At 38.4% G+C, this 27,633-nt stretch overlaps 1 protein-coding gene across 2 annotated transcripts; it reads left to right on the top strand.

The window, feature by feature from the left end:
* Positions 1-356: 356 nt before the first annotated feature.
* On the top strand, positions 357-3,683 carry LOC140876010 (scarecrow-like protein 21). Of its 2 annotated transcripts, none has more exons than XM_073279860.1 (2): positions 357-608; positions 1,822-3,683. In XM_073279860.1, exon 2 carries the CDS (start codon positions 1,852-1,854, stop codon positions 3,529-3,531), a length of 1,680 nt encoding a protein of 559 aa, XP_073135961.1. In that variant the 5' UTR covers positions 357-608; positions 1,822-1,851; the 3' UTR covers positions 3,532-3,683. The 2 variants fall into 2 exon arrangements, with proteins under 2 accessions (XP_073135961.1, XP_073135952.1); XM_073279851.1 differs by having other exon boundaries at positions 1,743-3,683.
* Positions 3,684-27,633: the final 23,950 nt, after the last annotated feature.

Raw genomic sequence — 27,633 nt, 5'->3', positions numbered from 1 at the left:
TTGATTTTTGACTTTCAATGGTTATGTAATTACGATTATGCTATTTTTATTATATTTTTTGTCATTTCATGAATTGAATTTACAAAAAATGTCATTTTTTAATTTCACTATTTATTATTTTATTATCAATTAAAAAAATAGACAATAGAAGGCACGCGTTTCCGATACCAGTAAACATAATATCTCCGTGGGCTACACCCTCTGAGATGAGCGCGTAGATCACTGTAACCCGAAAAGCAATAAAAGCGAAGTCTATCTTGAAACAGCTACGAATATTCGTCGTGGCGTCGAACGGGTAATCGAACGCCGATGCTGGTCACAGGTCACGACAGACGTCATCACCCCGTCAACTTCTATACGCAACATCCGTACACTCTCTTAACCGCCGTTAATCTCGCCGTTAACCTGTGGTTCACATGCAACCCACAACCTCTCCTCGGGTCAGAGCTATATATACGAAATTCCCCAGTTTATTTTCACCAAATCTTAAAATTCTTCTCTTGGACTTTGAAGTTCTTCGTGTAGATTTATGTATTCCCATATTTTATAGTTTTTCGTTTCATGAGTTGAGGGTCTGGAATTCGAGTTTTATGAACGAGCAAGATCAGGTACTTCATTTTCTTGCGGATCTCTGTTTCTGGGATTTCTGGGTTTCTCTTTAAAAGCTTAATCTTTGTTGTTTTCTTTCGTGTTGGTTTCCGATGTTTAGAGATTTTGTGTTTATTCTTGGAACTTTGAGGACAAATTAGTTAATAGAAGTAAAAGGGTTTGTTTCTTTTGTTGTGTGTGGACAAATTCGAAGCTTTTTTCCGTTAGTTTCTTGTTTCTGCTCGTTTTGTTGCCTTTGCAAGACCAAAAGGTCTTTGTTTTATTGAATGACGACGAAAGGGTGTAGAAATGAAAACAATGGGTAATTTACCACTTTTTCCCCACCAAATTTGCGTAATTCGCCAATTAATGTTTCGATGGTACTACTTTTCCTTTGTTGCTTCTGTTTAAGATAAAGCTAGTGATTTTTAGTTCACAGTTCCATAGTTTTTTGTTTGTTTTTTCCTGGGTCACTGTTTGATCCATATTTTACTTTCTTCGGTCCATGGTTTCACGGAGATTGAATTAAGAATTAATGATGATTTTCAAATTTTTGCCGTTAATTCCCAGTTTATTTTCACCGTTTGTTGCTGATCATGTGAAATCAGGGAAAAAATAAAAACTGGTAATACATTTTACTGATTTTCAGGTTGTTTCCTGTTTTAACACGCAGCGGAGAATACTTTTTAGTTTTTAGATAATAATTCTAGAAAAAATAAGTTCTCTTGCTTTGGTTTTTGGTGGAAGTAGTTTTTTTAATGATTTGACGTTTCTCATTTTAATCTATAGAATTTAATTGATATTATTTATGTTATTGTTGAAATAAAAGAAATATTCTTAAAATTCCATGAAAAAGTTTCAAGATTGAAGGTTTTAGTTATCAAAGTAGTATTTTTGAAAATCGAAAAATTATACCAATAGAGACCTCCACGACTCCTGTAGTTAATACAATAGTAGAGATTAAAGTTGATGTGCCAAGTAAAGAGGGAAAGATCACTCTGCTGATTTGCTTTTGGAATAATTGTGAAGGTGGATATTATTGCAAAAGGAGGAAAGCTATAAGTTTCAATAAAAATAATGACTTTATGTGAGTTAAAAGTTGGGAAAACCAGTTCTCGAATTTGATGTATTTACTGTTTTTATCCCTTTTGCAGGTACGTATTTATCCTCGAGGAACCTGAATATTGTGTTGTGAACTCGATATTGCTTTACAAGAATCTCCTGTATTTGCAGGTGTGAAACAACTTATGCTTGTGTTGTCGAATGGACTTGAATTCTTTCAGAAGTGGTGGCACCAGTGCGGACTTATCCAACTCTTCTTACCCTACCGGTTCCTCTATACCATCTAGGCTATTTGAATCCTTGAAATTCGATCCAAGAAACTCACCCAATTCGCATTTCTTCACTCATTTTGATACCGAGAATCTCACTCCATACTTTGATAGCCAAGAGCAGCTCAGTTCGACAGATCATATTTCGTGTAATTCTACGCTGGATAGTCATTTGATTCGTTCTGGTGGATCTTTTGTCCAGAATTTAAATTATAATCGGCACATAAGAAATGCTCTGCAGGAATTGGAGACAGCTCTCATGGCTCCAGATGATGAGGAAGTTACGACATCAGAAACTTTTTTAGGAGAAAATAGTGAATCTGGAGGCAGAGGCCCCCGGCCAAGGACTAGCAACCAGGAATCCCAGGAGTCTCATTCACGTCAATCCCAAGAGTCTCATAATTCCAGGTTTGGAAACTCAAGAAACGAACCTAATTCTGAGAGGCGCCGCAAAGACATGGAGGATTTTGCATTGCAGGGTTTCCCGCCAAACAACCTCAGACAGCTGCTGATTGCTTGTGCTAAAGCGCTTTCCGAACATAAGTTAGATGAATTTGAAAAACTGGTGTTGTATGCTCATTCTGTTGTGTCTGTCAGTGGAGATCCGATTCAGCGTCTTGGTGCTTACATGATAGAAGGGTTAATAGCGAGAAAAGAATTGTCTGGCACAAATATTTATCGATCTCTGAAATGCGACAAACCAGATGGCAAGGACTTGCTCTCCTACATGCACATCCTTTATGAAATATGCCCTTATCTGAAATTCGGTCATATGGCTGCCAATGGAGCTATTGCAGAAGCATGCAAAAACGAGGACCGCATCCACATTATCGATTTCCAAATTGCACAAGGGACACAGTGGATGACTCTCTTGCAAGCACTTGCAGCACGGCCCGGTGGTGCTCCTCACGTCCGAATCACTGGGATTGATGATCCCGTTTCACAACATGCTCGAGGAAGTGGTCTAGCAGCCGTAGGAGGACAATTTGTGGCCGTTTCCGAGAAATTCAACATACCTATAGAGTTTCATGCTGTCCCGGTTTATGCTCCGGATATTACTCGGGCATTGCTGGATGTCCGTCCTGGTGAGGCGTTGGCAGTGAATTTTCCGCTGCAGCTCCACCACACACCCGATGAAAGCGTAGACGTGCTTAATCCGAGAGATGGGCTTCTTAGGATGATCAAATCGCTTTCTCCTACTGTTGTAACACTCGTGGAACAAGAGTCCAACACAAATACCACACCTTTTCTTCAAAGATTCATCGAAGCCTTAAACTTTTACACAGCAATGTTTGAGTCGATCGATGTTACCATGTCCAGGGATCGAAAGGAGCGTGTTAAAGTAGAGGAGAACTGTTTGGCTAGAGATATTGTTAACATCATAGCCTGCGAAGGGAGAGAACGAGTGGAACGACACGAGCTTCTGGGAAAATGGAAATCGCGATTCACAATGGCGGGTTTTCAACAGTTTCCTTTGAGCAGCTATGTGAATTCGGTAATCCGGGGATTGTTGAAACAATATTCGGAACATTACACATTACTCGAGACGGATGGAGCTATGCTATTAGGATGGAAGGATCGATATCTGGTCTCAGCATCTGCTTGGCACTGAAAATGTGAGCGCTTATCAAATGTAGAATAGCGAACAGGTGACTTAAAGTTTCTTTTCTAGGCTGGAATGATATTGTAAGTTTTGTGTTTATTGAGTTGTGCTTTAACCCTATGGAGTTTTTGTCTGAATACTGAGAGATTAGATTTGATTCAGGCTATGCATTGGGTCGAGTTTGTCCGGTCCGACCAGACCTGATCTTTTTTAACCTAACTATCCACACATTCCTGGTAACAAGTCCATCTAGATCGGAACAAAACACCATTGACACTATCATAACATTTATGTTTTCCCTCTTAAACACAATAAACAGACGACACACAATGTACATGGCTGTTTCTTGCTATGACTTTGACTTCCTGTCGGAGTTGATTTACCTTCGGGACCAGTCATTTCATCCTTTTGGTCGGGATTGTATAAATGATTGGATTGACGATTGTTCAATTAGTATTATGTTACGGAGCAAGTTCCATTCGAAAAATTGGTTTGATCTTTTAGTCCAATACGAGTGCTTCAATGCTACCTTTTGGGTAGTGCCCAAAGATAGATCCGAAGCTCATTTTTTCCGCACTTGAGATAATCATGTGTATATCTAGCTGAAAAAAACATGGGGGCTCTTGGATCTATCCTTCGGCCTCTACCGGAAAGGTGACATCTAGGGGTGAGCATTCGGTTAATTCGGTCAAAAATCGAACCGAATTAACCGAAACCGAATTAACCGAATTGCATTTTGGTTAACCGAACCGAATTTATACTAAAATCGATTTAACCGAACCGAATTAAAAATCGGTTAATTCGGTTAACCGACCGAATTAATCGATTATTTTAAAAAAAAATTAAAAAATTAAAATTTTATAAAATTAATAATTTAAATATGATATTTTTATCATTATAAAAATATATTGAGCTTAAAAAATTAAAATAAGAAAAATTAAGTAAAATATTAAATATAAAAACATTTAAAATATATTATAAATTATATATAAAGCCTAATAAAAAAAATTCAAAATTTAATTATTTATAATTCGGTTAACCGAATTAACCGATTTTTTTTAAGAAAACCGAAAATCCAACCGAATTAACCAATTTAACCGAAATTTTATAACATAAAAATCGAATTTTCGAATTAACCGAACCGAATTTTCGAATTGATTCGGTTCGGTCGGTTAATTCGGTTTAACCGAAATTTTGCTCACCCCTATTGACATCTAACAAAACACAGCACAACACATCATAAAATTTCCACTCCCTCGTGTTATCTTCTTTAGGTAATAATCACAAATTCTCCCTGTGATGAATTTTTAGCCGAACTCTCAAAAAATGTGGCAATCAAGTTTTTTGAAAATGTTACACATCAAACTTGACAAAAGAAATTAGTTACTAAACTCCATCCTTGAAAGTTGAAACATGTAAAAAGCTTTGATATATAATTTGAATGCTAGTATACATTGCCCAAAACCTTGGTAGCATCTTCACACATAAAGATAGATTAGGACAAAAAAAGACACCATACCACGTATCTTTAACAATAGAATTAATCAAAATTCTTTTTAAAAATCAATAATGCACTCTTTTGAGTAAAAAAGAGTTATGTTTTTAAGAACAGTGAATGTAAAAAAAAAAGGTGAAATTACCTCATAATCATTCAAGTAAGAGCTATAGTTGTTCTTAATTTTAACCTCCCCATATCAATTCCTCCATATACATTTCGGTTCTTATTGTAAGTTAATTTGAAATGGGAACAAATTTCAATACTATATATACCCGAACAAATAAAATAAACCTGAAAGAATAATGTTAGAGGTATAACAAATATCGTGTATAACGATATTTACAACAAATATATCGTGATATTTTGCTATTATATCGCGATACTTTGTATTCAATTTATCATGAGATTTTGATAAATGAAATTTTTGTATTGAATTTTTTGTCTTGTACAAATTGATGTACATATTTCGTTGTACATATAGCATTGCTCAACCTGAAAATGCAATTAAAAGAGAAAGTATTTCTCCCAATTTGGTGGAGACGGGAACTTGAAGAATCCTTACTGACTTGCTTGTTTTTTTATATATCATTTTGAACACATTCTTCAAAAACCTGTTGAAATATCAATTTCGATTAAAATGGAAATAAAAGACAAATTTTTTTTTGGGTTTCAATTGAATCTGAGCATGAGAAATTGAAGAGGGCCACTCTTCTTTTATTCAATTGATCTTTGTGATGCTTATTTTACATTCTCGGCCAAATTAAGATTCTCCTTTTCGATTAAGCCAAACAAATTTGTTAAAAAAATTAGAGCTAGAGACGGTAAATTAATTAGACAAAGATGTGGAAGCGGTTTCATTATAGTGGGCTAAATTTTAAATTTGAATATTTTGTTTAAGCGCAAAAGTAGTTATTGTATTGAGAGGAATGAGGAGAAGATGAAGGTGTGAGGTTTTTGTTTTAGTCGCGTACGTGGGAGAAGACTACCCTGCATTAATTACCAAAGCAATGAAAAGTGACACAATGAGTTGGGGGTAGAATTGGAACAAATATTTTAGTGTGTCCAATTACGTATCAAAACAGTTTGTATAAGTGTCTCAACTTTTATAAAATAGTAGAAAATAGTAGAAAAATAGAGATATGCGTGCCCAAATAAAAGCAGAAGCAATGAAATACGAATATAAATAACCGAAATACTTTAAAGCATTTGTATACACATCATACTTTTTGCATCTATTTCAAGAATATTTTAATCACTAAAAATAAAAAATAATTTAACATTTATATTTAGAACTTAATTTAACATTCATTTTAAAGCTAGACACAAATAATTATATAAGCGAAAACCATCAGAAAAAATGAATTCAACCACATAAAGCATAAAAGAATTTTAACGTAATAATATAGAATTAGTAACACATGTAAGCAGAAACTGAAACTGGAAAGAACTTGGGGAAAGAGAAGAAAGGAATTTGAGAATGTATAACTCAGTAAATTATTTGAAATCATATGAATTAAAATGCTAGAACAAACGTGAAACATAATAAACTGAAACTCACCATTATAGACTCTTAATACAAATCCAATACCTCAATCTAATTTCTATTTCTTTACCGAGCCACCCCAAATTTCATTTACCAGTCTTGGTGTTTTTTGACTGAAAATCCAGTAACGCCTCCATGTTTGACACAATTTAATGGCCAAAGAAGATTTTCAATTGAATCAGAAATCTATAAATAGTAATAAAATAAAATAAGACAAAAAAAATTGATGCGGATAAAGAAAGGGGGAATTTAAAATAAAAGTGAGCAATGTGCGGTGAACCGAGAATGAGAAATGAGAATTTTAGGAAAACTAAGAGAACTTCATTAGAAGAAAAACATAGATTTGAAAATTAATTCTGAAAAAAATTGTGTACAAAAGAAGCCTTATGCGCCTATTTATAGGCAATACTAATAAACGTGTTATTAACTTTCTAACTTGTTAACGAACTAATCAACAACTAACTGTAATTATAACTATCTCAGCTCTAATATTCCCCCTCAAGATGAGGAGTGAATGTTGTGAACTCCCATCTTGAACAAGAGAGCTCGAAAGTGAGATGGCAGTAAGCAGAGCCGTACCTGTATTTGATGGGGCCTGAGGCAAAAAATAAAAATGGGCCCTTTTGTTGTGGTTAATAACAGTGAACACTTAATTTCAATCATCAAATTATCCCCTAATTATTCTTGTTTTCTTTCTACTAAAATATTTGTCAAAATCACACCTTGAATTTGAATTAATGTCTCCTCTATTTGTTTCATTTTTCTCTTTTGAGCTCAATATATATATTTAGGATATATTTTAAATGTTCTTTTGTTATACATATTAATTATTAAAAGTGAATATATAGCTCTCGATGATTCATAATGATATTCTAAAATTCAAAATCAATAAAAAAGTTTATCATTAACGACATACGACTCTATATATTCAAAAAAATCTTACCCCATTATTTAAATCTAAAACAATCACTAAATCAATAAAAAATTACATCAATTTTATATAATTTCGATATTAGCTCCATAATTTCAACTCCACAAAATTTGAATTGGAAGTTTAGAAACTTAAACTCATTGAAGTGTATTAAATTAGATTTAAAAATTTAAATTAGTATTGGACCGGTCTTTCATAAAGACTATGTGAATTTTTTTTTTGATCATTTCTTGCTTCATGAACCACAAACGTACAATAAAAGTTTTTTTTTTTAAAAATGGGCCCCCAATTGGGCCGGGCCCTGAGGCAATGGCCTCTTTGGCCTCATAAGAGGTCCGGCCCTGGCAGTAAGGCCTTTGTGAACAAATCTTCATGCTGGAAACATATGATACATGCATGAGTTTAATGATTCCAGCTTGAACTTTTTCTCTCACAATGTGACAATAAATCTCGATGTGTTTGGTTCACTCGTGAAAAACAGGATTAGATGCAATATGTATCGCAGCTTGACTATCACAAAACAAGGCTATCGGTTCTGGACAGGGAACTCCAAGATCTTTAAGAAGAGATATGATCCATAGAACTTCACAAGTAGCTGCAGCCATTGACCGATATTCAGATTCTGCTGATGACCGAGCAGTAGTTTGTTGTTTTTTTGATCGCCAAAAAACCATAGATTTTCTATGAAACACACAAAAAACAAGTGGTGAACTTTCGTGTATCCAAGCATGCTCCCCAATTAGCATCAGAAAAGAAACTAAGCTTGAGATTGGAAGATGAGCCATAAAGAAGACCTTGTCCAGTTGTCCCCTTTATGTACTTCAAAACATTATGCACAACTTCCATGTGAGGAACACGAGGCATATACACATATTGGCTCAACTTATTAACTGAATAAGTCAAATCTGGTCGTGTAATTGTAATATACAACAACCTTCCAATCAGTCGTCTGTAAGGAAAAGGATCAGCTAATAATTCCCCATCCTCTTGACTTAATTTCATGTTAATATCCATAGGAGTGGTCCTTGGCTTACATCCAAGAAGACCTGCTTCATTAATAAGCTGTAATGCATAATGTCGTTGACAAATGGAAATTCCACTATTTGAACGTGCAACTTCGATGCCCAAAATATATTTCAATTCTCCCAAATCCTTCAGACAAAATTTACTGTTGAGAAGGATTTTAAAATCTGTTGCTTTATTTTCATTATTTTTAGCTGTCACTATGTCATCGACTTATACCAATAAAGCCAAGAAGATATCAAAGTAGAAGAAAACTTTGCAAACCATTGGCGAGATGCTTGTTTAAGGCCATAGAGCGATTTGTGTAACTTGCAAACAACATATTTAGGTAAGCATTCCCCCTCTCTATAATATCCCGGAGGCAGAGACATATAAACTTCTTCAGATAAATCCCCATGTGAGAATGCGTTGTTCACATCAAGCTGGAACAAAAACCAACCACGTGCTGCTGCAAGAGCTAATAAGACTTTAACAGATACAAGCTTAGGAACAGGAGAAAATGTTTCAAAATAATCAACACACTCTTGTTGCGTATATCCTTTTGCAACGAGCCTAGCTTTATATCGTTGCAAAGTGCCATCAGCAGAGAATTTAGATTTGTAAACCCAAGGACACCCAACCACAGTTTTACCAAATGAGAACACAACAGCCTGAGAAAAACTCTGAGGCTCAATAATGGAAGAAATATTTGAGACAAACACACGAAAAGAAGGTTACAACTTCTAATCATCAAGGACTGATGATAATGGATGTGCGGTAGAAGATTTTTTATGATGATTAACAACATAACACTGATAATCACGAAGGTGAACAGGTTTGGAAATAATACGTTGAGAACAAGTTTTACCAGGTGTATTGATCTGAGCAGAATCATGGATAGCATGTGTTGGAACAGAACATGTAGGTAACACTCGATTAGAAAATATATCAAGATCATCAAGATCATGCAAAGATTTGTCGAGGAATGGAAAAATATCCTCATGAAATGTGAAATTCCGAGAAATATAAAGTTCATTTGTATCAGAATTCAACAGTTTATATCCTTTATATCCCGGTGGATACCCAAGAAAAAAAGACTTAATGGCTCTAGGAGAGAATTTGGAACGAGAAGAGACAAGAGTAAACCCATAACATAAACATCCAAAGTTCTTTAAATGTGAATATGTTGGATGATATTGATATAGCATGTCAAAAGGAGTTTTGTGTGAAAGAACTGGAGAAGGAGTTCGATTAATAAGATATACAGCTGTGGTAACACACTCATTCCAATATAATAGAGGAATGCCAAATTGAAACAATAAAGCACGAGTAACATTAAGGATGTGTTGATGTTTTCGTTCTACAAAAGAATTTTGTTGTGGACGTTCGACACCAGAATTGAAATGAATAATGCCTTTTTCCAGAAAAAAATTGGTAAATTGTAGTTTTGGAGCATTATCACTTCGAATTGACTTTATCCTTTTGTCAAATCGAGTGTGAACCAGATAATAGAAATTTGGAAAAACAGTGAACACATCAGATTTTAATTTCAACATGTATATCCAAGTGAACCTACTGTGATCATCCACAATAGTAAGAAAAATATTTGAATCCTTCAGTCGTAATTGGAAGAAAAGGACCCCAAATATCAACGTGTACAAGATCAAAAGCATTATCACAACATGTGTTATTTGATATAAAGGGTAATCGTTTTTGTTTAGAAAGATGACAAACAGAACAATGTGTTAAATATTCATCAACTGGAGTGAAATGTAATTCAATACATATCTCAGAAAGTCTAGTGGAAGATGGATGTCCTAATCTAGAATGCCAAAGTGCAGTTCTTGATAAGGAAACATTACAGAAATTTGCAGAAACACATGAATCAGTGAAGACATATAGGTTACCGACTCTTCTACCCATCGCAATCACCTTGGTCCTGTTGATATCCTGGATTTGACAAAAATCAATCATAAAAGAGACTGTACAAAAATTCTGCTTCGTGAGAGAACTAATAGAAAGCAGATTAAATCGGAAATTTGGAACAAAAAGCACATCATTCAATATAAGATCAGGTGAAAGATGAACACTGCCTATGTGAGTGACTGGAACAGAAAGATTATTTGGTAAAGTGACTTTAGATGATATGGCTTTATAAGAGTGGAACAAATCTAACATACAACAGATGTGGTGAGTTGCTCCTGTTTCCATCACCCAATCTGAATGCATGATTGAAAAAAAGACTTTGACAAAGAATGAATACCATTGAAACAAGACACTATAGGCTCTGGTTGTTGCTGTTGTGATGGCAAAGCAGATTGTTGCTGTTGTGATGGCGAAGCAGACTTAACCCCAACATGAAGCTTAGAACTTAAGAACTCAATAAGTTGTTGGCACTGATTCATAGTCAAATCATCTGCAGACACATTTGCTACACTATTGAATCCAGATTCCTGGTTTGTGCCTGTCCGTCTGTGACCTTGCCTTTGCCTTTGATTATATTTATAATTCCCAGGTGGATAACCATGCAACTTAAAACATTTGTCAACCGTATGATTTGTGAATCCACAATGAGAACAAAGAAGTTCATTCTTTTCTTCCTTTGCTCCTCGATGAGTTTGATATTTTTTAACAACAACAACACTCCTCCAGCAATTCGAGCACCCTGAATCAGTCTTTGCATCATTCTACAAATCCTTCTTCTTTCCTAAATAGTTGGCATTCTAGATTAGGTCATCCTAGTATGACTATTGTTAAGAAAATTCTGCAGTTTTGTAATGTTTCTATTTAAAAAAAAAATGAAAATATGAGTTTCTGTTCAGCTTGTGCAATGGGAAAAAGTCATGAAATTCCCTTCCCTTTATCAAATACTATATTTTCTGAACCACTCGAGCTAATTTATTCCGACGTATGGGGTCCCTCTCACATGCCTTCTCGAAATGGTTTTCGTTATTATGTTAGTTTCGTGGATGCATACATTAGGTACAATTGGATTTATTTTCTGAAACTCAAGTCAGAAGTAAGTCGAGTGTTTCCTTTATTTAAATCTCAAGTCGAAACTCAATTCAATAAGAAAATTAAAACATTGCAAACAGATTCTAGAGGAGGATTTAAAGCCTTGACACCTTTTCTTCAACAACATGGCATTGTTCATCGTTTTTCATGTCCATACAAATCTAAACAAAATGGTGTCATTGAACGTAAGCATCGACACGTTGTCGAAATGGTTCTTACTTTTTTAGCTCATGCCTCAATGCCTTCACATTTTTGGGAGGATGCATTCTCCACTGCTGTCCATCTCATAAACCTATTACCTATCGTCTTTCTTTTTGGAGACATTCCGGTTACCCGTCTACATCATAAAATACCAGATTTTTCATCCCTCAAAGTTTTTGGTTGTCTATGTTTTCCTTGCTTACGTCCCTATAATCAACATAAACTTGCATTTCGATCCATTCCTTGCACTTTTATAGGCTATAGTAATCAACATAAAGGTTACAAGTGTATCAGTTCCAGTGGTCGAGTATATGTTTCACAACATGTCAAATTTGATTAATGCTCTTTTCCATTTGCATCTCCTACCACCACACAGTCTTTGTCTTCTCGTACGGAATGCTCTCCTTCGTCGTCACTATATCTTCCACAAATTCCCTACTTGCAACCTTCTGATCACACCTTGCGGTCACCTCTTCTTGAAACAAGTTCTGTCACAATCCCTTCTGCTGCATCTCCACATTCCAACCACTCTTCTCCTGATTCTTCACAGTCCTTGGTTTCCCTTGAAATGGATGAGTCTCCTCCACCTGTGAATACTCATTATATGGTGACCAGATCTATGGCTGGGGTTTTCAAACCAAGAGTATATGGTGTTTCCTTATTTGATGCTTATGAACCTCAAACTGTAAAAGGATGCTCACCAGCGTCCATAATGGGTCAAAGCTATGAATTCTGAATATAATGCTTTGATGCAAAATAAGACTTGGTCACTCGTTTCGGCTCCACCAAACACCCCAATCATAGGGTGTAAATGGGTGTTCAAGCTTAAAACAAATCCTGATGGGTGGAAGCGTTAAGTCGTGTCACGCCCAAATTACCCAACTCAATCAGATAAAAAAATATGCAGTAGTGTGAGTAGGGATCGTTCCCACGAGGAAAAGGAAATTTAATAGTGTTCTTAAAAATAAAATAAAGGAGTTTTGAGTTTGAGATTAACTACTAAAAATTTAAAAACAATATTTAACGAATTTCTATCAACTATCATGCAAGATTAACTTATAACAAAAAAATCAATGAGAAATAAGCCTTGGTATCGTCCGACTACACCCTTGATATCATTCATTCATTCAATAATCGATTATCTAAAAATAATTAATCCTATCAAATATTCATCATTGAAAATTAAATTCCTGTTTCACTTTAATCTTAGTTAATTAGACACCAGCGTTCTAGATTAACCCTTACCAATAAATCAATCCGGATACCAGCGATCTAGATTTAATTTAAGGTAGCATTAAAATGAGTAAAACTGATGAATCTAGACAACACAAATACCAATGATTGTATTTAATCTAGTTAATTGTTGTTCCTACGATTTAACAAATTCACCAGCGGAAAATATTAAACGCAGTTTCTTACCAAATCAGATGGTTCAAACAATTACAGATTTGAATTCTAATTTAGCAATAGATTGTATAGCGAAATCCTAAGATGGCCAATCCGAAAATATCACATACAAGAATGGAATAAATTAGAACAACTTTTGATACTCAATAAGAATTAAACACTGAAAATCAAAATCTCATGAGTAAACAAAATCAAGGGCTTGTCTTCCTCAACCAAGTTCTAAAGTCTAGCCACAACGATTCATGAAAAACCAAAGAAAAATCAAAAGAAAATAAGAAATCTTAAGAAAATATGAAACAAAACCTAGCCGCCAATGAATACTTGGTGTTCTAAGCCTTCAAAGTCTGATGATAAACTAAGAAAAACGGAATAAAAGACCAAATAAAAAGCTAGAGTCCAAAATAAAAGAGTTTTCAAAATTAAGAACTCTTTCCCGAATAGACCCGCTCGCTCGATCGGTAAACATTGACCGATCGAGCGAGACAAAATTTTAATCCTAATGTTCTTCAAATTCATGCGGCCGCTCGATCGGTAGAAGTTAACCGATCGAGCGGCCAACTTTTCTTCCGAATCTGCTTTTTCCTTCACATGACCGCTCCATCGGTGAACTTTGGCGGATCGAGCGGTCTAAGTACTTTTCTTCAAAATTCCTTGCATCATTTCCCTTGCTCCAAGGTTCCGTCCATATGTCCTTTAAAACGCACAACCTAGACAACAAAATCGAGAAACAAATCATGTAGACACAAAATATGCAATACGAACAAAATACGTGTGAGACCCCGTTTCTAATCTCTAATCTCGAATAATTAATCACAATCGAACATAAAGAGCCAAGGAAAACAAATCAATTTTTATATATATATTTTTTATAAAAGCCTCGCGCGCACGCGTAGGCAAAGAGGCCAGAGGCCTCGTAGAAGGCTCGCGCCGCACGAGGTGATGTGCTCGCGCGCAGAAATAGTGCAGAATCTTGGGAACAACTCCAAAAGCAAATCCAATCAAATCTAAACTCAAGAACACATACATATCAATATTTAGAACATACAATATTCTAAGTTCTGCCCAAAATACAACATATCAAGTTCAACGATATAATTCGTTCGACTAATCAAAATAATACAAGTCCAAAAGGAACAACCATACGACACACGGTGTCTCACTTCTATCATTCTCACCCCGAGCTAACCCAGACGACTCGGTCCGGCTCCTGATCCTCCTGTTGTCAAGTACACATACAAACAAAAACAACAGCCGGATAACCCGGTTAGAAATATAATTTCTAAGTAAAAGAGACAGGCATACAATATCAATTAAACACCTCATATTTAAATGTATCAATCATCAATAAATCAAAGACGATGGATGTATGCATGAATTCAAAACTCGGGATTATCAAGTCAGATAATCGAAATATCAATCGGTACTCGGTTGGGATCCCGGGGTCAAGTCATTACAAACAACCCACCTACACTCCCATTCGGGGTGGATGTCGCACAACTCAAACCCCTAGACTTCAGATCAACTATAAGAAGTATTCTAGCACTTGGAAAAACTCAAAATCCAAGGCCACTTCAATATAGCTCCCTAAATCGTCTAATTTCAAAACGAATCGAACATTCGGCTCAATATGAATGCAAGTGTAAACAAAATAAATCAATCAAGTTCACGCCAACAAATTAACATGCAGTATGTGATTTGTGGGACTGGAGAATCAATCGAACTCGAGTATTCAACCCCATTCAATTCAATGTCGTCTTTTACCTTTCAAGTTCGTCGAGGATTCAAATCTAAAAAGTGACAACGAACTAAATCAATATCGAATCAAATCAAAACAAACCAATACAAGAAGTTCAATACTATACCGTCTTCAACTCTCGAATCGGTTCAAACTCCAAAGTTCGTTCCAAACCCGAATCTTCAACCCAAATCTGAAAATGTTGAACATACATCAATCTACTAATTCAAACAAACCCGGAAATCAAACTGAAGTAATACACCAGATAATCCAAAACTCGATTTCGACGGCATAACGGCTATAAACGGTCAAACCAAAAGTCTCAACTCAATATTCATCAACTCAAAACCATTCACAACCCCTCATATCATTCAATCCAAGCCAAAATCCAACAATAACAAAAACCCCAATTTCGAAATTATGCTCTAAAAATCATATAAAATCCAAACTTCGTTCTTTTTCCGAACCGACTTCGAATACACGGTCTATGCTAGCTCAAGAACTACATACCCGAAAATTATCAAATTCTGACAACCCAACAAAAAATCAAAGTTCATGGATCGTAGCAAAACTTACGGCAAAACGAAGCCCTCGTTGCGGTGATCGTGAATCTCAAATTGAAATGAAAATCTGACGATCGGATCGTGCGAATCAGAGGAAAAAAAATCTTGGAGAATCGTCCATGGCTTCCTCTCTCTCTCGGTCGACGTGTGGGATGATGGGGGAAAGAAGATGAGTGATGGTGATGGAGAGTGGTGATAATAATAATACACTGCCAAAGACTAGTCAACAGGCTAAATTGCAATCCGGTCCCTGAAACTCCAAATTCAATCAATTCAATCCCGACTCAATTAATCTCCATTAATTCCAAAAATAAATAACAATCAACTCTGCTAATTACGAAATTATTAATTTAAGGGCCTTACAATTCTCCCCCTCTAAAATTCGATTTTGTCCTCGAAATCTGACAGATCACACACTGATACAAAGGAAGAGTCATACTGAAGAAGAACTCACCTCAATCAAATAACTCTGGAAATCGCTGCCTCATATCAGATTCGGTCTCCCAAGTCGCTTCCTCAACTCCGTGACGACTCCACTGAATCTTCACTAACGGAATCGACTTGTTTCTGAGCTGCTTCTCCTTGCGGTCAAGAATCTGAATCGGTCTCTCGAAGTAACTCAGAGTCTCATCGAGTTATTCCTCGTCCGGTTGAAGAACATGGGATGGATCCGGATGATATTTCCGCAACATCGAAACGTGAAACACATCGTGGATGCCTGAAAGAGACGAAGGAAGATCCAATCTGTAGGCAAGATCGCCTATCTTTTCCAGAATCTCATACGGACCAATGAATCTCGGCGACAACTTCCCTCTTTTACCGAATCTGACAGTGCCTTTGAATGGAGAAATCTTCAAAAACACTCGGTCTCCCTGATCAAAACATAGTGGTCTGCGTCTGATATTAGCGTACTTGGCCTGTCTGTCTTGGGGTCTTCATTTTGATTTGAATCAACTTTACCTGCTCTGCCATATCATCATATCTGGACCCAACTCAGGTGATTCTGAAATCTCATCCCAAAATAACGGAGATCGGCACTTTTTCCCGTACAAGGCTTCAGAAGGTGCCATACCAATACTCGCTTGGACGCTGTTATTGTACGAAAACTCCACTAGAGGCAAATCATCCTGCCAACCTGAGCCAAAATCAAGAACTATGGCTCGAAACATATCTTCCAAAGTCTGGATCGTACGCTCGAACTGACCATCGGTCTGAGGGTGATACGCTGTGCTCAAGTTGAAAGAGTGGGTGCCCGATGAGCCAACTTGTGGCTAAGGGCTTTGATGACTCTTTGTATAAACAATCTTTTGTTTAATATTATTTACACTTTTATTAATGGCAATGACTTTATCTTTCTTCATATTGTTATATTGTGATATACTATTGTTGTTTTGATAAAGACCTTGAATATACTATAGTGTATGTAAGATGTGGTAGAACATGGAGATGTCTATCATGAAACACATCTTATAGTCACTGTATATTCTAAACTGTTCCTAGTCGATTGAGCCGTCCGAAAATAAGGATAAGGATCGCTCGAGTTTGAGACTAGCATTTGCGATGCGGAGTACCACGTTTCATTGGTAAAGAACATAGAGATGTTCGAAGCATGCAAATGGATATTCATATGATGAATGATCGAACTACCCTATCCGGACTTTCCAAGTGGTTATCACTTATCGAGTGGATATAGTCCGCGGTTTTGGTTGTACACCATTAGTCCTTACTACTTGAAACATCATTGAGACTCTATATTCTAGTACTGTGCTTTGACTCGTTTACCGACTCTATTGGGGTCATCAGGTATCGGGATTGGGTACAGTTACAACACATATAGGAGTCGATGCTTTGTTGTCAAGGATTCACCACATACTTGCGAGTGTGGATATCCTATGCGATCTGAGGAGATATTAGTGTGACGAATCTCTGGCCAGAGTACATGATGTGGTTTAAGAAATGGTTTCTTAGTAGCACATGCGATGTCACTATTTGATCTTCAAGATGTATTGCATAGTTATCGAATCTCGAACGACTCTCGATATACCAATGGTTGTTGATTCGATCGGGATATATGGATGAAGGGACCGTACTGTACGCTAACCAAAATCTATTGGTTCTTGTAGGCACTATCAATGATACTTAGGGAATCATGGGGCGATGTTGCTAGACGCTCTTACCATGATTCGATGGGCAAGTCGGAAATTGTTGTTCCGAGTCACAAGGAGTTGTGAGCCCACGGCTAGCTGTATCCCTGAACCATTGAGGGTCACACAGTGTAATGGATTTTTAATCCCCGTTGAGATTGTTAAATTTAAAGAGTTAAATTTAATGAACAAAGAAGTTGGACTTCTTATTTAAGAGTAGAGGAGTAAGATTTCCTAAAATGACATAGGGATGGGCATTTTTGGAAATCACTGAATTCGGATTCAGAAAAATTTATCTTGACTTTAAAAGGTGCAGAAATGGTTTCTGTGCACATTGGTGAAATCGGTTTATCAATCGGAGTCACGATGAATTTTATATTAATTTCTGAACATGCGGGCTTTGCTTGTCGGGCTTGAACTTATGACTAATGGGCCCTAAGCTGTTAGTGGCCTACATTATAAATAAGTTATTGCAGTACAGAAATTACACACAACAGGTCACAAAATTTTCGAAAAACCCTAGTGATTTTCCTCTGAAGTGGCCGACCCCCTCTCCCCTCTGCTCGGTAAAATTCAGTCTGTGAATTTTGAATTACAGTCTGGTTTAACGGATCAAATTCGTTAATCTCTTCGTAGAAACTTCTGATAGATTTTCTAGTGCAATCTATCAGAGGGATTAAATATCCGTTCGTGGACCTGATTGAAGAACAGTTTGTCCATCAGTTCCAGGGATATACAATAAGAGCAGAGAAATCTGTTGGTGTCCAAAATCTCGATTCGAGATTGAGGTAAAAATTTTATAATCGTTATTTAATTTTTACACACACACAATTTAATCGTAAGGTTGATACCTATTATGGAATCGTTCCATACAAAAATTTTAAACTTCCGCTGCACCGGGTATCAATCCTAATTGATCTGATCGCCGCGTTTTCCAACAGAAGTGCAATCGAGTACCAAATGCTTCCAACTATGCCAAAAGTGAGAAGTGAATCTCGGATCTCTGTCTGATACTATCGACTTCGGCATGCCATGCAATCTCACAACCTCTCTGACATATAACTCGACCATCTGATCGTGACGGTATGTCATCCTGTAAGGAATGAAACAAGCATATTTTGTCAGCCGGTCAATCACTACCAAAATCGCATCACAACTTCTAACTGAACGCGGTAGCTTTGTGACAAAATCCATAGAGATGTGATCCCACTTCCATTCTGGGATAGGCAAACTGTGCAATAATCCACCTGGTTTCTTCCTCTTGGCTTTCAATTATTGACAATTCAGACAATGGGACACAAACCTCGTGACGTCTCCCTTCAGCTGTTTCCACCAGAACTGAATCTTAAAGTCATTATACATCTTCCGGCCTCCGGGATGAACACTGAACCGACTGCAATGCGCCTATCGAAGTATACGCTGTCTCAACTCAGAAACATCGGGCACAACAATAAGGTTATTCACAAATAAAACATCATCCCTGACATGAAACTCTGTTTGGTGACCTGATCTGACCCTCTCTATCGAACTCTGACTGCTCGGATCAGATCTCTGAGCCTCTCTAATCAACTGAAACAACTCTGGTTCGGCCTGAATTGCAAAAACTCTGATGGATCTCCTATCGGTCCCAAACTCCAAACCAGAAGTACAACAGTCTTCAATCAACTGAGAGACACCAATCGTAGCAAGAGATAAGGAACAAAGCTTCCGACTAAGAGCGTCTGCAGCTGCATTCGACTTTCCAGGATAATACTTGATCTCACAGTCAAAGTCCTTAAGCAAATCCATCCATCTCCTCTGTCTCATGTTCAGCTCGTACTGGGAAAATAAGTATTTCAGGCTCTTGTGGTCAGAAAATATTTCAAAATACTCACCATAAAGGTAATGGCGCCAGGTCTTCAAAGCAAAAACGATTGCGGCAAGCTCAAGATCGCGGATTAGATAACGAGTCTCGTGCGGCTTCAGCTGCCTCGATGCATAAGCTATGACGTGATTCCCCTGCATAAGAATGCATCCAAGACCACGGTGAGAAGCATCACACTAAACGGAAAAACCTCCCATACCTGATGGAATAGACAAGATTGGTGCGCTGGTCAACCTCTTCTTCAGTTTGATAAAACTGGCCTCGCACTCCTTGGACCAAACAAACGGTGCATTCTTCTGGGTCAATTGGGTGATCGGCTTTGCAATGGAAGAGAAACCCTCGATAAATCGGTGATAATATCCCGCTAAACCCATAAAGCTTCGGATTTCTGGCACTGTTGTCGGTCTCGGCCAATTCATAACTGCCTCGATCTTACTGGGATCCACAGCAATTCCATCTCCCGATATAATTTGGCCTAGAAAAACCACTCGGTCCAACCAGAACTCGCACTTTGATAGCTTAACATATAACTGTTCGGCTCGCAAAATCTGCAATACAATCCTTAAATGCTCTGCATGATCTGAACGGTTCTTCGAATAGATCAGAATATCGTCAATGAAGATAATAACAAACTCATCTAAATACCACTAAAAGACACGATTCATCAGATCCATAAAAACTGCTGGAGCATTGGTCAAACCGAACAACATGACTATAAACTCAAAATGCCCATATTTGGTTCTGAAGGCTGTCTTTGGCCCATCCTCGTCACGAACTCTCAGTTGATGATACCCTGATCTCAAATCTATCTTCGAATACACTAAAGAACCCTGCAGTTGATCAAAAATATCATCAATCCTAGGTAGATGATACTTGTTCTTGATTGTCGCTTGATTCAACTGGTGGTAGTCGATGCAGAGTCGCATAGAACCATCTTTCTTCCTCACAAAAAGAACTGGAGCACCACAAGGCGATACGCTAGGCCGGATGTATCCGTTGGCAATCAACTCTTCTAACTGCTCCTTCAAATCTTTCAATTCTAACGGAGCCATCCGGTAAGGCGCTTTCGAAATAGGCTGAGTACCTAGTGCAAGTTCAATGTTAAATTTGATCTCTCGAATCGGCAGCAAACCAGGAATCTCGTCTGGAAATACATCAGGAAACTCGCTAACCACTGGTATCTCTGTCAACTCAGGGCTAGCCCTCTGAACATCCACTGCATAAATCAGGAATCCCTCTGCTCCTCTCTGAAGAAAACGAGACATGGATAACACAAAAATCAAAGGAATTCTGGATCGAGAACCCTTACCAAAAAACTTCCAATCATCTGCCATCTCAGGTCTGAATCGAACCACTTTCTGAAAGAAATCTATTGTTGCCCTATACTTGGTCAGAGCATCAATCCCGATAATACAGTCAAAATCAGATAGTCCAAGTACAATGCAGTTTATCTCAATTGAATTCCCTTCAGACTCTAACATACAATTTCGGACCAATCTCACTGAAACAGTTTTTCCACCCAAAGGTGAAGTAATAGAAACGACATTAGATAATGGCTCAGCAATTAAATCATGCATCACGACAAATATTTTAGAAATAAAATAGTGAGAAGCACCCGTATCAATCAAAACATATGCAGGATAACCAAAAATCGAACAGTTACCTGCTATCACATCATTCGGAGCTGCATTGGCCTGATCTTATGTCAATGCAAACACCCTCGCCTACTGTCGAGGAGGTTAGTTCTGATTCTGGTTACCTCCCTGACGAGACTGCTGCTGGGGCTGAAAAGAATGGACTGAAGAAGCTAATCTCTCAGGCTGAGCTGGCGGTCGAGAAGAACTGCCGCTCTGAGCTCTATCGGATCCCCGTTGAGGACAGACTCTAGCAAAGTGACCCGGCTGCTGGCAGATATTACAACTACCAAACACGCCTTGACACTAGTAGCTTGGGTGACGGCCTCCACACTTACTGCACGATGCTCCTGAAAACCCTGAACTCTGCCCAGAACTGAACTGTCTAGAGCCACTGGAACTCGATGAACTGTTCCCAGACTTCTTAAATTGCTTCCCTTTCGGTCGATATTGATCTCGCCTATTTTTGCTACTGTTACCTCCCTCAACCCTCTGAGACGGATTCGACTGCTGAGAAGGTTGGTACTGATACTGAGACTGCTGAGTCTGAAACTGAACAGGCTGATTCTGAAATGATCTCTGCTGCTGCTGAGGAGCTAACTAATTTCCTCGCTGCATCAATAGTCCAGCTTCGGCTCCCTTTGCCTGATCCATAGCATCTGCGAAGTTATTGGGTCTCCCGGTATTGACTAAGGTGAAAATCTCCGGATTCAAGCCGTTGATGAAATGATCGGCTTTGGCTTATTCGTTGTCTGCGATGTGAGGTGCGAACCTCAAGAGACTGTCAAATTTTCTCACATAATCCTCGATGCTCAAGTTCCCTTGCTTCAAATTTGTAAATTCGGCACTCTTTTCCTTTTGATACGACACAAGAAAGAATCGCTTGTAGAACTCAGTCTTGAACAAACTCCAAGTGACAACGGTGCCTCGATTCTCATTTGCTCTCTTGGTTGTAGTCCACCAATTCTTAGCAACACCTTGTAACTGGTGAATGACTAACTTGATTCTGCGGTCATCGGTATAGTCGAGAGAATCAAAGAGCTGATCAATGTCCTCTAGCCAACTTTCACAATCGACGGAGTTCTCGGTACCCGTCAAGGTAGGCGGTCGGAACGATCGAAATCTTTTCAATAGAGTTTCCATAGGGGTCGCGGTAGCATCTATCTAATCTACTCCAGTACTACCCTGATCATTCAAATGAGTCACTACCGGCGGCGGATTCTCACTAGAAGGAGGAACCAATTGTGGTTGATTTCTTCGCACAGATCGTCAAGGTGCCATCTGATACCAAAGGGTTAGGACACAATATCTCAATCACAATCTCAATCTCATAACCTCGGTGTCCAAAACTCTGCTCTGAGTACTCATGAATCTCAATGATATACGAGAACAGATAATATCACAAGGCAGATATGTATCACGTAATTCATTCTTTATAAATTAAATCACAAATCATGTAATTCAATTAATTCAAAAATCAATAAAGCATGCTCGCACGTATTTAAAATAATCATTTCAAAAAATCAATCACATGAGAGAATTCAATTCATGCGGACTCGATCTACCCCGCTCACTCTAGTTCAATTCCAAGAATCTTATCTCTTTGATACCACTTAATGTGAGACCCCGTTTATAATCTCTAATCTCGAATAATTAATCACAATCGAATACAAAGAGCAAAGAAAAATGAATCAAATAATTGTTTTTTATTATAAAAGCCTCGCGCCCGCGCGAGCCATCGTCTCGCGCGCAAGCAGGCAAAGAGGCCAGAGGCCACGCAGAAGGCTCGCGCGCGCGCGAATGATGCGCACTCGCGCGCAGGCCAAATGGACAGAAACAGTGCAGAATCCTGGGAACAACTCCAAAAGCTACTCCAATCAAATCTAAACTCAAGAACACATACATATCAATATTTAGAACATACAATATTCTAAGTTCTGCCCAAAATACAACATATCAAGTTCGACGATATAATTCGTTCGACTAATCAAAATAATACAAGTCCAAAAGGCACAACCCTATGACACACGGTGTCTCACTTCTATCATTCTCACCCCGAGCTAACCCAGACGACTCGTTCCGGCTCCTGATCCTCCTGTTGTCAAGTACACATACAAACAAAAACAACAGCCGGATAACCCGGTTAGAAATATAATTTCTAAATAAAAGAGACAGACATACAATATCAATTAAACACCTCATATTTAAATGTATCAATCATCAATAAATCAAAGAGGATGGATGTATGCATGACTTCAAAACTCGGGATTATCAAGTCAGATAATCGAAATATCAATCGGTACTCGGTTGGGATCCCGGGGTCAAGTCATTACAAGCAACCCACCTACACTCCCATTTGGGGTGCATGTCGCACAACTCAAACCCGTAGACTTCAGAGCAACTATAAGAAGTATTCTAACACTTGAAAAAACTCGAAATCCAAGGCCAATTTAATATAGCTCCATAAATCGTCTAATGTCAAAACAAATCGAACATTTGGCTCAATATGAATGCAAGTGTAAACAAAATAAATCAATCAAGTTCACACCAACAAATTAAGATGCAGTATGTGATTTTGGGACTTGAGAATCAATCGAACTCGAGTATTCAACCCCATTCAATTCAGTGTAGTCTTTTACCTTTCAAGTTTGTCGAGGATTCAAATCTAAAAAGTGACAACGAACTAGATCAATATCGAATCAAATCAAAACAAACCAATACAAGAAGTTCAATACTATATCGTCTTCAACTCTCGAATCGGTTCAAACTCCCAAGTTCGTTCCAAACCCGAATCTTCAACCCAAATCTGAAAATGTTGAACATACATCAATCTACTAATTCAAACAAACCCGGAAATCAAACCGAAGTAATACAACCGATAATCCAAAACTCGATTTCGATGGCATAACGACTATAAATGGTCAAACCAAAAATCTCAACTCAATATTCATCAACTCGAAACCATTCACAACCCCTCATATCATTCAATCCAAGCCAAAATCCAACAATAACAAAAACCCCAATTTCGAAATTATGCTCTAAAATCATATAAAATCCAAACTTCGTTCTTTTTCCGAACCGACTTCGAATACGCGGTCTATGCTAGCTCAAGAACAACATACCCGAAAATTATCAAATTCTGACAACCCGGCAAAAATCAAAGTTCATGGATTGTAGCAAAACTTACGGCAAAACGAAGCCCTCGTTGCGGTGATCGTGAATCTCAACTCGAAACGAAAATCTAACTGTTGGATCGTGCGAATCAAAGGAAAGAAAATCTTGGAGAATCGTCCATGGCTTCCTCTCTCTCTCGGTCGACGTGTGGGAGAATGGGGGAAAGAAGATGAGTGATGGTGATGGAGAGTGGTGATAATAATAATAATACACTCCCAAAGACTAGTCAACAGGCTAAATTGCAATCCGGTCCATGAAACTCCAAATTCAATCAATTCAATCCCGGCTCAATTAATTCCAAAAATAAATAACAATAAACTCTGCTAATCACGAAATAATTAATTTCAGGGCCTTACAATTCTCCCCCTCTAAAATTCGATTTCGTCCTCGAAATCTGACATATCACACACTGATACAAAAGAAGAGTCATACTGAAGAAGAACTCATCTCAATCAAATAACTCTGGAAATCACTGCCTCATATCAGATTCAGTCTCCCAAGTCGCTTCCTCAACTCCGTGACAACTCCACTGAATCTTTACTAATGGAATCGACTTGTTTCTGAGCTGCTTCTCCTCGCGGTCAAGAATCTGAATCGGTCTCTCAAAGTAACTCAGAGTCTCATCGAGTTCTGCCTCGTCCAGTTGAAGAACATGGGACGGATCCGGATGATATTTCCGCAACATCGAAACGTGAAACACATCGTGGATGCCTGAAAGAGACGGATGAAGATCCAATCTGTAGGCAAGATCGCCTATCTTTTACAGAATCTCATACGGACCAATGAATTTCGGCGACAATTTCCCTCTTTTCCCGAATCTGACAGTGCCTCTGAACGGAGAAATATTCAAAAACACTCGGTCTCCCTGATCAAAACATAGTGGTCTGCGTCTGATATTAGCGTACTTGGCCTGTCTGTCTTGGGCTGTCTTCATTCTGATTCGAATCAACTTCACCCGCTCTGCCATATCGCGAATCATATCTGGACCCAACTCATGTGATTCTGAAATCTCATCCCAAAATAATGGAGATCGGCACTTCTTCCCGTACAAGGCTTCAAAAGGTGCCATACCAATACTCGCTTGGAAGCTGTTATTGTACGAAAACTCCACTAGAGGCAAAGAATCCTGCCAACCTAAGCCAAAATCAAGCACTACGGCTCGAAGCATATCTTCCAAAGTCTGGATCGTACGCTCGGACTGACCGTCGGTCTGAGGGTGATACGCTGTGCTCAAGTGCAATCGAGTACCCAATGCCTCCTATAAACTATGCCAAAAGTGAGAAGTGAATCTCGGATCTCTGTCTGATACTATCGACTTCGGCCTGCCATGCAATCTCACAACCTCTCTGACATATAACTCGGCCATCTGATCGTGACGGTATGTCATCCTGTAAGGAATAAAACAAGCAGATTTTGTCAGCCAGTCAATCACTACCCAAATCGCATCACAACTTCTAACTGAACGCGGTAGCTTTGTGACAAAATCCATAGAGATGGGATCCCACTTCCATTCCGGGATAGGCAACCTGTGCAATAATCTACTTGGTTGCTTCCTCTCGGCTTTCACCTGTTGACAATTCAGACAACGGGACACAAACCTTGTGACGTCTCCCTTCAGCTGTTTCCACCAGAACTGAGTCTTCAAGTAATTATAAATCTTCCGGCCTCCGGGATAAACACTGAACCGACTGCAATGCGCCTCTCGAAGAATACACTGTCTCAACTCAGAAACATCGGGCACAACAATACGGTTATTCACGAATAAAACATCATCCCTGACATGAAACTCTGACTGGTGACCTGATCTGACCCTCTCTATCAAACTCTGACTGCTCGGATTAGATCTCTGAGCCTCTTTAATCAACTAAAACAACTCTGGTTTGGCCTGAATTGCAAAAACTCTGATGGATCTCCTATCGGTCCCAAACTCCAAACCAGAAGTACAACAGTCTACAATCAACTGAGAGACACCAATCGTAGCAAGAGATAAGGAACAAAGGTTCCGACTAAGAGCGTCTGCAGTTTCATTCGACTTTCCAGGATAATACTTGATCTCACAATCGAAGTCCTTAAGCAAATCCATCCATCTTCTCTGTCTTATGTTCAGCTCGGACTGGGAAAAAAAGTATTTCAGGCTCTTGTGGTCAGAAAATATTTCAAAAGACTCACCATAAAGGTAATGGCGCTAGGTCTTCAAAGCAAAGACGATTTTGGCAAGCTCAAGATCATAGATCGGATAACGAGTCTCGTGCGGCTTCAGCTTCCTCGATGCATAAGCTATGACGTGCTTCCTCTGCATAAGAATGCATCCAAGACCACGGTAAGAAGCATCACAGTAAACGAAAAAACCTCCCGTACCTGATGGAATAGACAAGATCGGTGCGCTGGTCAACCTCTTCTTCAGTTCGATAAAACTGGCCTCGCACTCCTTGGACCAAACAAACGGTGCATTCTTCTGGGTCAATTGGGTGATCGGCTTTGCAATGGAAGAGAAACCCTTGATAAATCGGCGATAATATCCCGCTAAACCCATAAAGCTTCGGATTTCTGGCACTGATGTCGGTCTCGGCCAATTCATAACTGCCTTGATCTTACTGGGGTCCACAGCAATTCCATCTCCCGATATAATGTGGCCTAGAAAAACCACTAGGTCCAACCACAACTCGCACTTTGATAGCTTAGCATACAACTGTTTGGCTCGCAAAATCTGCAATACAATCCTCAAATGCTCTGCATGATCTGAATGGTTCTTTGAATAGATCAGAATATCTTCAATGAAGATAATAACAAACTCATCTAAATACTGATTCATCAGATCCATAAAAACTGCTGGAGCATTGGTCAAACCGAACGGCATGACTATAAACTCAAAATGCCCATATCTGGTTCTTAAGGCTGTCTTCGGCACATCCTCGTCGCGAACTCTCAGCTGATGATACCCTGATCTCAGATCTATGTTCGAATACACTGAAGAACCCTGCAGTTGATCAAAAATATCATCAATCCTAGGTAGAGGATACTTGTTCTTTACTGTCGCTTGATTCAACTGGCGGTAGTCGATGCAGAGTTGCATAGAACCATCTTTATTCCTCACAAAACGCACTGGAGCACCCCAAGGCGATACGCTAGGTCGGATGTATCCCTTGGCAATCAACTCTTCAAACTGCTCCTTCAACTCTTTCAATTCTAACAGAGCCATCCGGTAAGGCGCTTTCGAAATAGGCTGAGTACCTGGTGCAAGTTCAATGTTAAATTCGATCTCTCGAATCGGCGGCAAACCAGGAATCTCGTCTGGAAATACATCAGGAAACTCGCTAACCACTGGTATCTCTGTCAACTCAGGGCTAGACCTCTGAACATCCACTGCATAAATCAGGAATCCCTCTGCTCCTCTCTGAAG

Source organism: Henckelia pumila, chromosome 1 (genome assembly GCF_033568475.1).
Source record: "Henckelia pumila isolate YLH828 chromosome 1, ASM3356847v2, whole genome shotgun sequence".
NCBI classification, from domain to species: Eukaryota; Viridiplantae; Streptophyta; class Magnoliopsida; order Lamiales; family Gesneriaceae; genus Henckelia; species Henckelia pumila.
This window is presented reverse-complemented; position numbering and strand designations above follow the sequence as displayed.